The following is a 15431-nucleotide window of genomic DNA, read 5'->3' as shown; positions in this document are numbered from 1 at the left end:
CACACACACTCACACACATATGCACCTCCCTACACATGCACATACTCACACACACACTCATATGCACCTCCCTACACATGCACATACTCACACACTCACACACACACATGTGCACCTCCCTACACATGCACATACTCACACACACACACATGTGCACCTCCCTACACATGCACATAGTCACACACACACTCATATGCACAGATGAACACACACTTAAAAAATCATTGAGGAGGTAAAACAGAGAGGTCCGTGGTATCCTTTCTAAGAAAATTACAGTAATAGTAAAATCTATCCATTTGGTGTCCATCAATAATTTTGATTGGACGTTTGCATTGGGGACATATCCTGCTGATTGCATCTCATGGAATATCTCCAGTGATTCTCCCAGTAGAGGCCCCCTTTCTACTCCACTGCACAAAAGAGGAAATTGAGATTGAGGAAGGTCAGGTGCCCAGAGTCGCTCCATCAATGAAGGTGACAAAGTTAGAATGTAAACAGACTGATTCCAGAGGTACACGTGGAACCAGCACATAGCAGCTGTGCAGAGACACAGGCAGACCAGAACTCTGAATACTTACTCCCTACAACTCCTGCTATCCATGCCCGTATCCTTGATCCTTTTCTCTAGTGGGACCACTACCTAAGCACCTGACTCCCAAGTAGACAGTGATTTCTCTTTCCCTGCGGCTTCTTTCTTTTTTCTTCTCTTGAGGGTGCTTTAGCACATCACAAGTTGATCACTTCATGATTAACAGTAAAAGAAAACATACATGTCCATGCTGCCAATAGGTAAGTGAGAAGCCAACTGTAAGGGGCAGGCCAAGGAGTGCTGAACATTTGCCAGCAAGGGGCAGTATGAGGGTGGGGCCTCAGAAAACCTGTTTAGGGGTCACTTGGATCATTAGTTCTCTTCCTCTCAATCACTAGCTTTGCTATTCTCTCAATGGAGGGAGAATGTAGGGAGAACGTTCTACACACCAGGCATTTAAAATGTGGAAGTGCATCAATGGAGAGAAGCTACTCATAGCTCCCACTTAGCCTTCAGCCTCTCAGCTCCAGCACACTGACCACAATGCACATTCCTTATGCAGAAGCCATAAGATTCATTTCTAAAATCTGATGATCCATGACCAAATTAAAGAAGTCAAGACACTAACACTGGGATTCCCTAATTAAACGGGAATCTCTCCGTGTTGTAGGAAAACCCATACGTGTAATCAAACACATATACTTATATTCTGGCCAGTTGCTTGGTGCTTTGTTATGAAGTATGAATGAATGGGAAAGACATTTATGAAACAAACCCAAAGCTAACAATCAGGACAAGCAAGGGGTCTTGGGAGAAACAGAGATGTTACAAAAAATAAAAGAAAATATTTCAGCAAAATAACCAAGATTTTGCACCTAAAACGAAATAGCAACAACAACAACAAAAAAGAAAAAGTAGGAGAGAATGCTATGAAAGAGGGGTTTCCAGGAAAAAAAAAACTATACTTATACTTGGAAGTTTTAAAATGTGGTAGCCCAAATTAAAACACAATAGCTCAGTAGTAGAGACTTCTCCTGCCATGTGAAAGACCCTTGGTTCAGTTCTCAGCATTACAAAACAACAGCAAACAAACAAATCTGCAATACTGAAAATAATAATACTGGAAGGATGCTCAGAGTGATTATAAACAAAGGTTTTTTGAAAGATCAGTATTAGGAATAACAATGAGCAAGAAAAATCATGATAAATTAAAATTAATAGGTTTAGAAGGGGGAAAAAAATCAAGGGATCTTAAGTTTGTGACCCTACATGAATAGTAGGTGTGCACATGGTAATCAGAGAACATTAGCTTTCTCTACAGCAACCCAGACAGCTTGAGGATTGTCTTCCTGGGGTGTCTCAATTAGGTGTTAAAGGAGGATAATGGCTTACAGAAGAACACAGATTTGGAAAGTTAACCTGAGGCCCCCCTACCTTCAAGAGGCTAACTCAAAACATGCTTCTAGAAAATGAGGGTGCAGACCCAGAAAAGGGATGTCATGACATCTCCAAATCTGAGCATAGATTGCTGAAGAGGGGGAAAAGGCAGGTTTGGCAACTGTGGAGAAAGAGATCACAGGAGACAGGCCTATCCAGATGGAAACAGAGACAAGGAGGATGTCGCCGAAGTTCAGAGCCGTGATTGCTAGATGACAGACATGCTCAGTGTTGGGAGAGGTTCTGAGAGAAGCTGTAAAGCTGTGACAGTGAAAAATGACAAAGACATGGATACCTGAGCAAAGGGGAGTAAATTATTGATCCTGGAGAAACAAAAAAATATTCAAAAGAGAAAACATGGCTACATTTGACTACTTGACTTATGAGTGAGTAACGCCTGTACCATCTTACACATATAGATACTAAATTTTCATGGACCCCAAATTCTGCAGTGTGACTGTTTGGGGAAAATATTGCAAAGGGGACTGAGGAGGAAGGCTCTGTTAAAGCCTAGATCCTCATCTCACATTCAGGAAGATCAATAAAACATATCTAAGCAACAATGAGAACCCTAAGAGAGACATACATAGATCTAATCTACATGGGAAGCAGAAAAAGACAAGATCTCCTGAGAAAATTGGGAGCATGGGGACCTTGGGAGAGGGTTGAAGGGGAGAAGAGAGGTAGGGAGGGAAGCAGAGAAAAATGTAGAGCTCAATAAAAATAATAATCATAAAAAAGAAATTCAAAACAAAATCTAACTATATAAATTAATAAATTTCACACGGAGGTATGTATGTGTGCATGCATGCATGTGTTCATACATGTGTTTGTGTATGTGGAGGTCAAAGGTCAACTTCAGGTTTCTTTCTCTGTGCCTTCCACCTTATTTTTTGAGACCTGGAGATTGCTGATGGGCTATGTCTGTCTCACCTACCTAACCTCTCAGTGCTGGGGTTAAAGCTGTTACCCTCCTACACCCTACATTGTGTGTGCTGAGGATCCAAATCCAATTACCCATGAAGTTAATCTCCCTAGTCCCGGGTGTAAATGTTTTAAATACACGATTATAACTAAAAGAGTTTGAAGTATTGGAAAGGATTATCTCTGTGGAATTAGACTGACAAAGTGAGCAGAAGACAAGACTGAGTTTGTATGTCTCTCTGACACCAGCAGGCTTTTATAACCCAGACCCATGTAATACTTTGTAAGGAATAAAAACTGGACTAAAATTAAATACTGCTTCTCAGAAACTATTTCTAGGAATTCTGAGACTGGAATTCATTGGTCAGATAAAGTAAGAGACCGCTGAAGAATTTGGATGCGTTCACAGATGTAGTGTCACAACTAGTGACTGCCTGAAGCTTATAGTGACACCTGGTTCGCTGTCCCAGCCCTCTCTGACACTTAGCTAGAGATACCACCTTGCTTCTTCTGGACATGTACAATAAGCCTGGCCTGCCATGTGTTTATTTAAAAAGCTTCTCCCATGATGGACTCATTTTCAAGCTTGACGAGCTCTCAATGTCAAGCCAACGATTGTGCCACGCCTCTGAGGACAGTTGCTCCCGCCCAGAGCTGCACTCCTGAGCCTTTCCACCCACTTCGTTATTCTGTTACTGTTGACTGACCCTTCTAGTCTCAGGTGCGCATTTCTATTCTGTATCACACCTTCCCTCTCGGTTTCCAACGTTCCCCCTTCTCCCATCTGTGCTGACCCAGTCCCTACCACCTGCTGTCACTCACTCCTTCCCATCCAGGGACTCACTTATTATTACTTGCTATTCTCATCCCTTGTACCTCTCCCATCCATAGCACTGACCTTGACAACAAGTACAAATCGTGATTATTTCAATAACCTTAAGGTTATGAGACCATCAGTCTTGTAAATGCTTGGCGTTGTTCAATGAAGTCTATAGGGAATAACAGAAATAAAGTCATGAATGAAGAAAATTATGGTGTGCTGGTACAATCAGTGTCTGGTTATCTGTAGGTGCTAAAGCAGCATTAGCCTTTATTGATATTTATTTAGCATCTTTAATACTCGGGGTACACATAAACAACATTTAGACCCATGAAGAGTTTACATATGGAATTAAAACTAGATATAAATGAGGAGTGACTAACCACTTACTCATTTATTTAACAATTATTTATAGAGTACTGACTATATTCTGAGGCCAAAGGTTATGGAGATGAAATGGTTTTATTCCAGCTTCCACGGAGCTTATGGTTGACTAAGAGCAATATAAACAAACAGTAATAATGCTATCGCTCCCTCCATGGTGGAAGGCAGTGCACACCGGAGAAAACTCTCACATTATTTTTTGTAACTCAGAGTCCCAGAGTCTGGGCCACAGACTTTTCAGGCAAGACTCAGAAAAGGTCACCAGGGTCTAGAACATCAGCATTCAGTGCTTTTCCTTTCTACACATGCACTGAAAGTGAGCTCATAGGGCTAGAGAAAGGATTCTGCAGTAAGAGCAGCACTGGCTGCTCCTCCAGAGCACCTGCCTTTGATTCCCAGCACCCACATGGCAGCTCACAACTGCCTGTAACTCCAGTACCAAGGAATCTGATACCCTCTTCTGCTTTGGCAGGCACCAGGCAAGCCTGTGGTGCACAAAGATACATGCAGGTAAAATATCCATACACATAAAAGAAAAATAATAATATCTTTTTTTAAAAGAAAGTAAGCTCACATCCACTAAGCGTAGTTCCTTATTTGTTCTTGCTGATACTTCATGTGTGTGTGTGTGTGTGTGTGTGTGTGTGTGTGTGTGTGTGTGTGTGTGATACACTTTAACTAAAGTAGACATTTAAAAGGAAGGACAGTAAACCAGCACAATGATTCAGTGGGTAAAGTGTTTGCTGCATAAATCTAATGAATTGAGGTCAATCCCCAGATGCCATAGCAAAAGAAAAAACCTGACTCTCAAAAGTCATCTTCTGACCTCCACACCCATACCATAGCAGGTGTGTATCTGCACAAACACACACACACACACACTCACACACATGCATACATACACTGATAACAAATAAAATGTTATTTAAATAAACTAAATAAAATTTATTTAAATTAAATTAAATAAACAATATAAATGAGCTGGGATATCCTCTGCTGTTCCAGTCTATCCTCTCCTCCCAACTCCTGTGCTGAAAACAACTGTGATCTCACCTGACCAGGGCAGAGCAGAGGCCCTCCTGCTGCTAAAGAGGAGTCTGGATTTGATGAACTCATTCGTAGATTTGGGACAGTCACAAGCAGCAAATGTAGCATGTGACAATCCAGACCTTTCCAGGATCCCGGGAAACACTACTAGTACAAGGTTTGGTTTCCCTGTGAATAAGCCCATTCAAGGAGCCTGGTAAACACCACAAGTACAAGGCTTGGTTTCCCTATGAATACGCCCATTCGATAAACTGAACTAGATACAAGCTGCTTAGTGAGCACAGAATACAACAAATGGAATTGCCGTCTGTAGAAATGTTTCATCAAACAAGAAGAGCTGATTGAACTGCCCAACTCGTCTCTGAGTATATTCCTGTCGGAATAACTAGGCCCGGACCTCAAATAAATACTGACATGTTTTCCTTTTAGCTTTCGTTTTCCTAGAATCACTTCAGACAACTGCCCTTCTGTTAATGCATCACCACCTCAGATAATAAGAATGTACTTGATTAGACTGAAACTTGAAAACATTAATTACATTCCTGTCCTGGGGATTCAACCTAAAGAGAGACAGAATTGCTCTGCATAAGGCTGGAGGAACACAGGGACTGGAATCCTGGCAGACTCTGAGGTTGATAAAGGGCTTTCCCTACTCAGAACCAGCAGAATCCTCCTGGCCCCAGAAGATACATCTTCACCCACTCCAGCTTTGGGGTTCTTCATGGTTTAGGTTTTCTCAAAGAAGCACTAGGCTTCCTGGTTGCTGGGACAGTGCCCCTCTCTCCCTACATGGAACAACAGGTGTGGACCCAGGAAGGAGGCTCAGCCCTTGGATGACAGCATCGGCATTGGGGACAGTACAGATCCTTTCTTTTTCCAGTATTAGCCTGCCTGCTATCATGATCTTTTTTTTTTTCCTAAAAATGAGCCCATAGTCTCCTCCTGAAAGCTATGGACAGTTAAAACACAATAAACTAAAACTATACAATGACTTTCATTCACCTTAAGAGCAAGCAATCCCTACCCCCAACATTTCTTCTTTGAGGTAGGATCTCAAGGAGCCCAGGCTGCATTCTCCTTCTCCAGAGAGCCAAAAATGGCCTTAAACTTCTGATCCTCCTGTCTCCACATCCTGGGTTACAGGCATGAACCTCCATTGCTGGCTATGCAATGCTAAGGGTCAAAGACATGCTAGGCAAGCACTCTCCTAACTGAGCTACAGCCTCAACCCTTTACAAATCTTTTGACTAGTGGAGACACCTACAGATGTATTTTCTCGGACTTATCAGTTATATATTATCTACTAAAATAGTTGAAAGTGAGACCATTATTCTGGGACAACTCCAGAGAATAAGAAACATTAGGAACTATTTTATGTCATCCATTCAACCCCTTAGCCAATGTGTATAAACTCCAATGTGAAGAATATCACAAAACTCAAGCTTAACCAATCAGAAATCATCAGTCAACTTTTGGCTGTATCTATGGATTTGGTAGCTGAATTGCATGCCAAAAATAATTTTTAGAAGCTAGAAACATGGCTCAGTTTATAAAGAGCTTTTCACTCAAGCATGAGGACTTGAGTTCAATCTCCTGGACCTTTATAAAATAAAAGCCAGGTATGGTGGAACACATTTGTAATCCCAGTGCTGGGGAAGCCCAGAAAGGTTCCCTTGGGCTCACTGGCCAACCAGCATGGCTTAGGCATTGATCTTCAGCTCACTGACTGCCTGCTCCAAAAGGCGGGGCCAGCAAGACGGCTCAGCAAGTACGACATGAGCCTGGCCATCTTAGTTTGACCTTCCAGCCTTCAGGACACACAGAGAGGTGAAAAGAAAGAGTCCACTCCGTATAGAAACATATGCCAACTTCTCCCTGTTGTTATTGTCTAAACAATCCAGTATGCCAATTGCATCATGGTGTTCCCATTGTATTAGTATTACAAGGAATCTGCAGCTGTGTACAGCAGGATGTGCATAAATTATATGCAAGTATTTCAAGATTTTATGTAAGGGACTTCCATTCTCTGATTTTGATATCCACCAAGGTACTGGAACTAAACAAAGGATAATGGGAATCAACTGTGCTTTCTCTGTTTTGTTTCCATGAAGATATAAGTTTCTCTTCTTGCCCTCCCCAACTGGTGGCATTAAGTCCCTTACAGTCTGGTGTTGCTTTATTGAGAAATCACTGAGGTGGCTCACATAAACTCATTAAAATTTTAATGCATTTAACTTTAAATATTCCATGCACTTATCTGGATGTCACTACATCCTAGATGCCTACAAAAACAAATTGCGCTGGTGCAGTAAGAAGGTAATTTAATATCTGAGCAGAACAATACTGCATGTTTAATTTTAAAATATAGCTTAAGAATAGCAGTGCCAACATAAAGTTACCTTTGTTAAAGAATAGTAATTGGATTTAATGTCTCATATATACGCGGTTTTCATTAAAGGAAAGAAAGTGAAGTTTATGTGTGGCTATAAACTAATGAAGTGAGCTCAGCTCACCTGTTGTGCCCTTCAGACAACAGGTACAGCATACACCATTAACACAGATTGTAGAATTAGCATAAAGCTCAAAGCTTTAGTAAGCTTCAAAACACAACTACGTGTTTTGATCTTCACCTGGGATGGTAAAATGTGCATGTTAGAAAGGAGTCTCCACAAGAGATCAAGTTGCAAGTCAGGTCATGGACCCATATTGAATTCTTGATCCACTTGCCCTGATGGAATCTGAGTAAGTTGGTTTGGAGTTTTGTTATGCTTTGTACATTCTTCTTGAGACACTGGCCACTCTGGCAGGTAAGGGTTGGAAGGATGGATCATGCCTTCCCAGGAGTTCGTGGTGCTGATTGACTGAGGGTACCTGGGTGAGTTCAGTTGGCATCTGATTTCAGGCTCTGGTGTCCCAGGACCAAAGATTACACCAGGTCGTCATGATTAGAAACAGGAATAGAGATAGTTTATTGAGAGAAGAAGAGCAGTCCCAAGAACGAAAGCATGTGAATGAGCTAAGGGAGTAGCTGCATGGGTTATAAGGCCCTTATAGGGCCTTTATAGTCCCCATCGCTCCCATCTAAAGAACCCTGCACATGCTCGATTCTTTAGATGAAGATCAAGGAAAGAAAAGTTTCCAGTCTTGCCCGGCAACTGGCCCCTTTCACATACAAATCTTGATATTTCAGACCCTATTCCCCTGCCACCCTGGAGCTCTCTGCACAACTTGAAGGCAGCTCCACTGAAGAGTCTCTGCTCCCCCAACAAATGTTAAGGGGAGTGTGGCTATTGCCAATAAAGTCTTAGTAAACTCAAGAAATAGAGCTTTTATGTCATTTCACTAACCAAGGTTAAATTATCTTGTCTTCTCTCTTCGTCCCACAGGAAATTATTGGAACGCTGCCTCCTTCCCAAATCCTTCATCCTACCTGCACTTCTCTACCTTCCAAGGAGAAACCAGTGCTGACATTTCTTTCTATTTCAAGACGTTAATCCCTCGAGGAGTGTTTCTGGAAAATCTGGGGAACACAGACTTCATCAAACTGGAGCTGAAGTGTGAGTATCTATTTTCTGTCAACATGGTAGTGGCCACTCTGATCACAGAGATGTCTCAAGAAAGTTGACCAAGAAGACAAGAAAATACTGCTCTCCTAATGGTAGGAGAGCATGCAATAGGGCTCCTTGTTTAACGTGCTTGCTTTCCAGGGAAGTAGGTCAAGAGTGGACAGAGGTGTGTAACCGATCAGAAGCACAGAAAGTAGAAGGACCAACATGAGGAAAGCAGAAGGAATATATAAAGACAGCATGACTGAGGCAGTCACAGATCAGTTAGCTGATGGAACAGAAGACTGGTGGATGCTTTTCTCAATGAAGCTCTGCAGGCACACCTTCCAAAAAAGTGTAGGGTTATAATTTGTTTAGCCAAGGACATAGAACTGCAGAGTCAGGCCCAGTTGGCCTTGGATCCATCAACTGTGTGGAACTCTCTATTTTGGGGCCGCCTCCATGGGAAGACAGGCCAGGCAAATCCATAAACAATTCTTGGCTCACCAAGGCGCTTGTATCCTCAGGGTCCAAGTTCAGATTTAGAAAGCTCTAATATGCAGACCTCCAGGTTAAATGGTTACTTGCCAGGCTCTTCTATGTGCTGAGATAAGTCAAAATGATGTGTAAAACCCTGCACCCAGTCTTCTGCCAGATCTCAGCCCCGGCTGAGTATATCAGACCAGCTTCCTCCCCACAACCTTACCCTTTATGTTCTCTGTAATACTGTTGGCTTTTGCCTCTGTTCCAAAAATAATCCCAAATCCATTTCCCAGGATATCTGAGCTTTTTCTCTTTTTATACTTATACATATGCAATGCACCATTTTAAAAAGATTATTTCACATAAACATTTTTTTCTGTTGAAATCCCACTGGGTTCTCTTTTTAAATGATAGATTGTGACATAGCAAAAATGGATAAAGGTGTCAGAGAATGAGTTTCAGATTCAACCCCAAATTTATGATTGACTAACCTAATCTCCTTGGATCCCAGTTTTTTGAACTATAAAATTATGATGTTAATCTGGGGAGATTGTCTTGAAAAGGGGGAGCAGATATTTGTGGAGAATGTCAGTGTCTAGTAAGTGCCAGAATTATTTCCCCAAGGTTGCTCATTGTGTTGCAGGGTTTCTCAGTTATGACAGGATCTTTCTCAACCCAGTTGTACTGGAACCAGGGTCCTAAGGTACCAGATGCTTGGCTGTCTTAAAGATCAAGCTGAGACAATGACTCCAAATACATTGTCTCAAACCAAGGAAGGTTAAAGATGTGCACTTTCATGGGAGTATGCACAGCAGAAGCAAAATTCACTAAGAATTAAGAGCAGTAAGAAATGGAGGGAAAGTGACAGAAATTCCTGAGAGGAGAGATTTCCAAGAGAAGAAAAGACTGTCAAGTTCCTTTGTCCAGGGGCTTTTACAGGGCCATGGCAGATGCTAGACAAAGGCTGAAGTACTGCCTGTTGGTTTGGCTAGATTTCTGGGCTATCATGACTGAGTCAATAGAGTCCCACATGATCCAGTCTGTCCCGCTGGACCAGTCATGAAAATGATTCTGTGTTGTCCACGTACTGTGCATCTCTGACTCCAGCCTCGTTAGTTATTGACCTTGACTGTCAATAACTGTCAGTCATTTGGCCCGCATCACTACCCTCAGACTCTGCAGGTGCCCCAGAAGTCGTTAATTATACTATACTCTCTTTATTCTCATATTTATATAGTCAGCTATAGCTTTCCCATGGCAGAGAGTGAACACGGCCCCAGCCACCAAGATGTAGCTGCAGTCTTTCTTGATTGTCTCATAGCTAGCTAGCTGGTGGTCTGAGGTAGTCCCCTAAACAAAAGCTCATTGTTGGAAGCCATCCTTACTTATATTGAGTCTGTTGCAATCAGCTTCATTAGAATCAAGAATTTAGGAAAGGATAATAATGCATTAAATACGTCCCTGGGGGCTTTAGGGAAAGAAACAACTGGTCTGCCATCACTGCCTGAGATCCCTATCTCTCTCCTTCTCTGTCTAGCTTAGTTATCTCATATTTAACTACAGGCCTCCTTTTCATCTTCCTCGCTGGTCCAGACCTAGCTGTGTGAACCCTTCACCTTCCTTTAACCCCAGCCTCTGTTCTCGCTGCAACAGACCTGGGCAACTTGCACTTTTTTACCATGGGCAAGATCTGATTAAACAGAAGACTGAAAATAGTCTGGCCCTAGAATTAAAACTAATTAATTTATTGATTAAAATGCCCTCTCTACTGAATTAGGGCTCATAATTATTAAAATGGGATTTTTCATTTCCTTTGGTTAAAATTAATTTAATCAACTATGTTCTTACTTTCACATTCGTTAGATGACATATTAGAAATATCCCATTAACAGCTCTATATTTGAAAAATTCTATAATTTTCTATAATGTTACTTGGGTTCTCTGACTTTTATCTGCTTGTATTTGGTAGAGTCATGTCTGGATAGGAAGAAAGATAAGCTGAATTCAGAGAGAGCAGGTGTCTTGACTTTCCACATGTATCAAAGAATTTCATTTATTTCTTATTGAGGAAAATCTTCAGAGATGCTTGCATTAGGAGCCTCGAGCCTCGCCTGCTGCACTGAGGCTCCTTTCTTTCAGGTCTGCCCACACTATGAGAAGTGTAGTGGAAGGTGAATTACAGTCTCCATCTGGTCATACCACTGATATTTTCTGTCACATAGTTCATACGGGGTGAAGAAATACAGGATCTTTAAGATGGAGACTTGAAACAGTCTCTTCTAGAGCCTCCTGTACCTTCTAAAAGTCAGTAAAAGTGAAAATATTTCTTAAAGACCCCTGGCTGAAGACAGTAGAAACCATCACTTTGTGTATCTCCACTAGAATTCAAAGTTACCTTGGTGTATTCTGTGCAGCAGGGGATGGCAGATGTGTGAACATGAGAGAAACACACTCAGTGTAAGTAAGAAGTGCTTCTGGGAAGCTGTCAGCACTTAAGAGACACTGAGGCACAAGCTAGTTTACCGTGTACGTGGGCCTATCGTGTTTCAGCCTGGGAAAGGGCTGAGCCAAGCCGTCTTAAATATGTCAGTGCTCACAGATTTCACACAACTGTTAAAGCATTTTGTAAAAAGTGAAAGGAGTGGTGCTATTTTGTGCATGTTTGACTAAAATATCCGAGGACAACTGAAAAGGGGAATTATTTCGCTCCGCTCAAGAGTTCATAGAGTTAGTGTATGGTCAGGTAACCACATACTCTTGGGCAGAACGTCACAGCAGAAAGAGTCTGTGTCATTTGAAAGTCATGGACTTGAGAGATGACCTGGAAGAAGGGAAGGGGCATGCTGCAGAAAGGGGATCAGGGCAAGACAGAGCCCCAAGAGCAGCCCCAGTGGCCGGGTTCCTTACATAAAACCCCTCCCAATAGTGCCATCAAATTACAATCCATCAGGAAATTAATGTATTCATTAGTTCAGAGCCCCCAGGATCTAATTGTCTCTGGAACCATAATAGACACACACAGGTGCACTCTACTTAATCCAGCCAAGCTAATAATGAAAATTAACCATCAAATGGTATTATATCAGTTGTTTGTCAAGAATGCAGATTAAGCTGGAGAGATGGCTCAGCAGTTAAGAGCATTGCCTGCTCTTCCAAAGGTCCTGAGTTCAATTCCCAGCAACCACATGGAGGCTCACAACCATCTGTAATAAGATCTGGTGCCCTCTTCTGGCCTTCAGGCATACATGCAGAAAGAATATTGTATACATAATAAATAAATAAATAAATAAATAAATAAATAAATAAATAATGCAGATTAAGACAGACAAGGTAGAAAGGTATCTCTCAAGGAAGGGATTGAGTATATAATATGTGTAAAATTTCTTAGGGGAGGGCATGTTTACAGGGTTGACAATCCTAGTGAGTGAGCTGTAGGAATGACATGTCCCACTAGGATAAAAATGATAGCCCTCGGCATCTATGCAGCAGGATGCAGTGGCTTTGGGCCTAGGAGGGTTTGCAAAGGCCCTAGGAAAGGAGTGTGCATGCGTCTGCACAGGACCGAAGGGAAGGATCCCTGGAGGAAATGTGACTGACGCCTGGTCTGTCAAGTCCTCAGAGCCTAATATTTTAGATTGGGCTTCAATCTGTTTACTCATCTAATTTTTTTTTTCTACAAGCAGCATGGGAAAGCCTGGCATGGTTGACACTTGCTAGCACCTTGCTTGTCACAATTATTCATTTCGACTTTTCTGCGTTGGATCTCTGGGATGGTGGGTAAAGAACTCCTTCAGTAGCCGACTCCCAGAGTGCTCAGGCAGTGCTTTTCTGCAAGCAAACTTTGTTTAAATGCCCTCTCCTTTTTCCCCATTTAGTGCGTTTGCCTTTCCGATAGGAATTTAAATGTTGTTTCTCTGAGTGTGTCTCGGAGGAATTTTGTCACAGTGCATGCCTGCATGTTGCTTTCCAGAATATCAGCCCTGTTAATTAACTACATTGTGGCCTTCTGTCAAGAGTAGAGGATTCTTGACTCGAAGAACAGTGAGCTTGTGTACCACAAGTTAATGAGATGTCATCAACATCCTTTGCAGAAGCAGAAAACCCAAGATAAAATCTGAGTGATCTTACTCATTAGCATATTTTAAGGTAAAATTTTGACTGTTTCTTGCTTACTGTCTAATGTTTATGCATTCATCCAGTGAGTTTTGCCTGGATGTTGACTAGGTCTCTGGCACTGTTATAGGTGCTGAGGGAGCGTGCTCAATCACACTCTCTTCCCTCCACACATGTGACCATTTGGAAAGCAGGCAAGTGAATAGTGGTTGTATATTATCAGGCCAACTCAGTCTTCTTGGGTCATCTTGACTCTAGCCTTATTTCAGACTATACAAATCATGTCCCGTTCTAATAACCCTCTGAAATGGACATACGGTTCATATATCCACTTTACAAGTGAGGAAACTGAGGCATGAGGGGAGGATGGTCACACAGCTACAAAGTGCAGAGCTAGGGCTTGGCCTCCACCTTTTGCCCCAGCCTTAACACTGTGACCTTGGCAGCGCTCCACCTCCCTCAAGGGGCAGACTGCCTGCTGCGCGTGCTGATGGAGAATATTAAAGCTGACTGGAATGACAGGCTCTTCCCAGGGAATGTAATGCTTTAATTAAATTTTGATGGATGAGCAGGAGTCGATAAGGTAAAGACGAGGGGAAAGCAGGAATCTGGAAAGGAAGGGCGGGTCAGGATAACACCAAAGGAATGGAAATATGGAGGACTGAGCCAAGAGACTCAGAAGGGAGTGGGGTGGTAGGCAGTGTTTTGTGTATCAGAGCAGCAGTGTGAGAGCCAGAAGATAGGCAAGCTTAGTGCTCAGTGCTCCCATTTCTGGGGCAGAATTTGGCTTGACTGGAAAATGAAAGTCATGGTGAGCTGGGGTGAAACATGAGCAGACTGGCATTCATCAGGACAATTAATAGAAACCAGATACTTGAGTCCATATTTTATCATGAAATGCCTGAGGAAGGCTGAGCTTGTGATATATTATCTAGCTTATATTTTGATGGCGAAAATCGTATCGGCATGGTTCAGGTTCTTGCAAGGGTCCCTCTTGGCCATGTAGCTATACTTGAAAATGATAATCCAGCCAAACAGGAAGTGAGAGAGAGACCCGGATTCAGGTTCAGGCTCCTATCGCCATTCCATCCTATGATAACTCATTCCAGAAAGTCAATTTTCCCTTCTACTATTAGACCCTACTCCTTTAAGGTCCCATTTCATCTTCCACAGCCATTGGGAACTAAGACTCCAATAGCCATGCTTTTAGAAGGTGAAACCAAACTAGAGCATCAGATAAGAAATGATGGCCTGTATTAAGATCACGAAAGATCTCAATATGGAGTCTCATGTAGAGAAAAGAGAATTTTATGTACTCAGTATATAGATGAGAGTGCCTAAAACAAAAATGTAGAGAAAGGAGGCAAGATGTGCAAGAACGAAAAGCCACCGAAGCTCAGGGATGACAAATAACTGGCATAAGACAGAGACAATGATAATGATGTCCTGGAGACTTCATAGAAGTTCAGAGATGAATAAAAAGGAGTTAGATACTACTGAGAAGCTGCTAGGCCAATGAAGTGGCTGTTAGACTTGATGTGGACTCGTCATTATCAACCAGTAAGGGAAGGTTAAGGATATGGCTCAGCGTGGATCACTTGCCTAGCATGTGCAAAGCCACAGGCTAGATCTCCAGCACTGCAAAAACGAATTTATTAAGCCATCACTGAAGTGAATGGAAATGGACTTGGGGTTCAGAGAAAAATGATTTTATTTATTATTCTTCTGTTTGAAGTTGGAAGAGATGTGACTATATGTATATACTATAGGGAAAGTCTTGCAACAAAATGGAGAGACTGACAGAGTGAGATCCTCTGAGAAGGCTGGCATGGGTGACATGAGCAACGTGGCACCAGAAAGCAATGGGGAAAATGGTCAAGTGAAAGAAGGCCCAAGGCAACCCTGACCACCACCCAGGCATTCTCCATGGAAACCAGAACTTCTGTTGTTGTTGCTCTTGTAAATTTGTCGGACGCTTTCTAAGTAGCAGGCACTGTTCTGAAGTTTATGATACAATTCTTTGAGATTTCATATAAAAACAATCGAGCAAGGAACTCAGGACCGCAAGGGGTACACCCACACACTGAGACAATGGGGATGTTCTATCGGGAACTCACCAAGGCCAGCTGGCCTGGGTCTGAAAAAGCAT

At 42.2% G+C, this 15431-nt stretch overlaps 1 protein-coding gene across 1 annotated transcript in view; it reads left to right on the top strand.

Moving 5' to 3' along the window:
• The window catches only part of Cntnap2 (contactin associated protein like 2), a 2135903-nt gene that overhangs the window by 1827104 nt on the left and 293368 nt on the right, over positions 1–15431 (top strand). The window contains exon 16 of the mRNA XM_005363796.2: positions 8528–8698. Coding sequence (XP_005363853.1) covers positions 8528–8698 — 171 coding nt within the window. The remainder of the gene's footprint in view (positions 1–8527; positions 8699–15431) is intronic.

The sequence above is a fragment of the Microtus ochrogaster genome, linkage group LG12 (assembly GCF_000317375.1).
Source record: "Microtus ochrogaster isolate Prairie Vole_2 linkage group LG12, MicOch1.0, whole genome shotgun sequence".
NCBI classification, from domain to species: domain Eukaryota; kingdom Metazoa; phylum Chordata; class Mammalia; order Rodentia; family Cricetidae; genus Microtus; species Microtus ochrogaster.
This window is presented reverse-complemented; position numbering and strand designations above follow the sequence as displayed.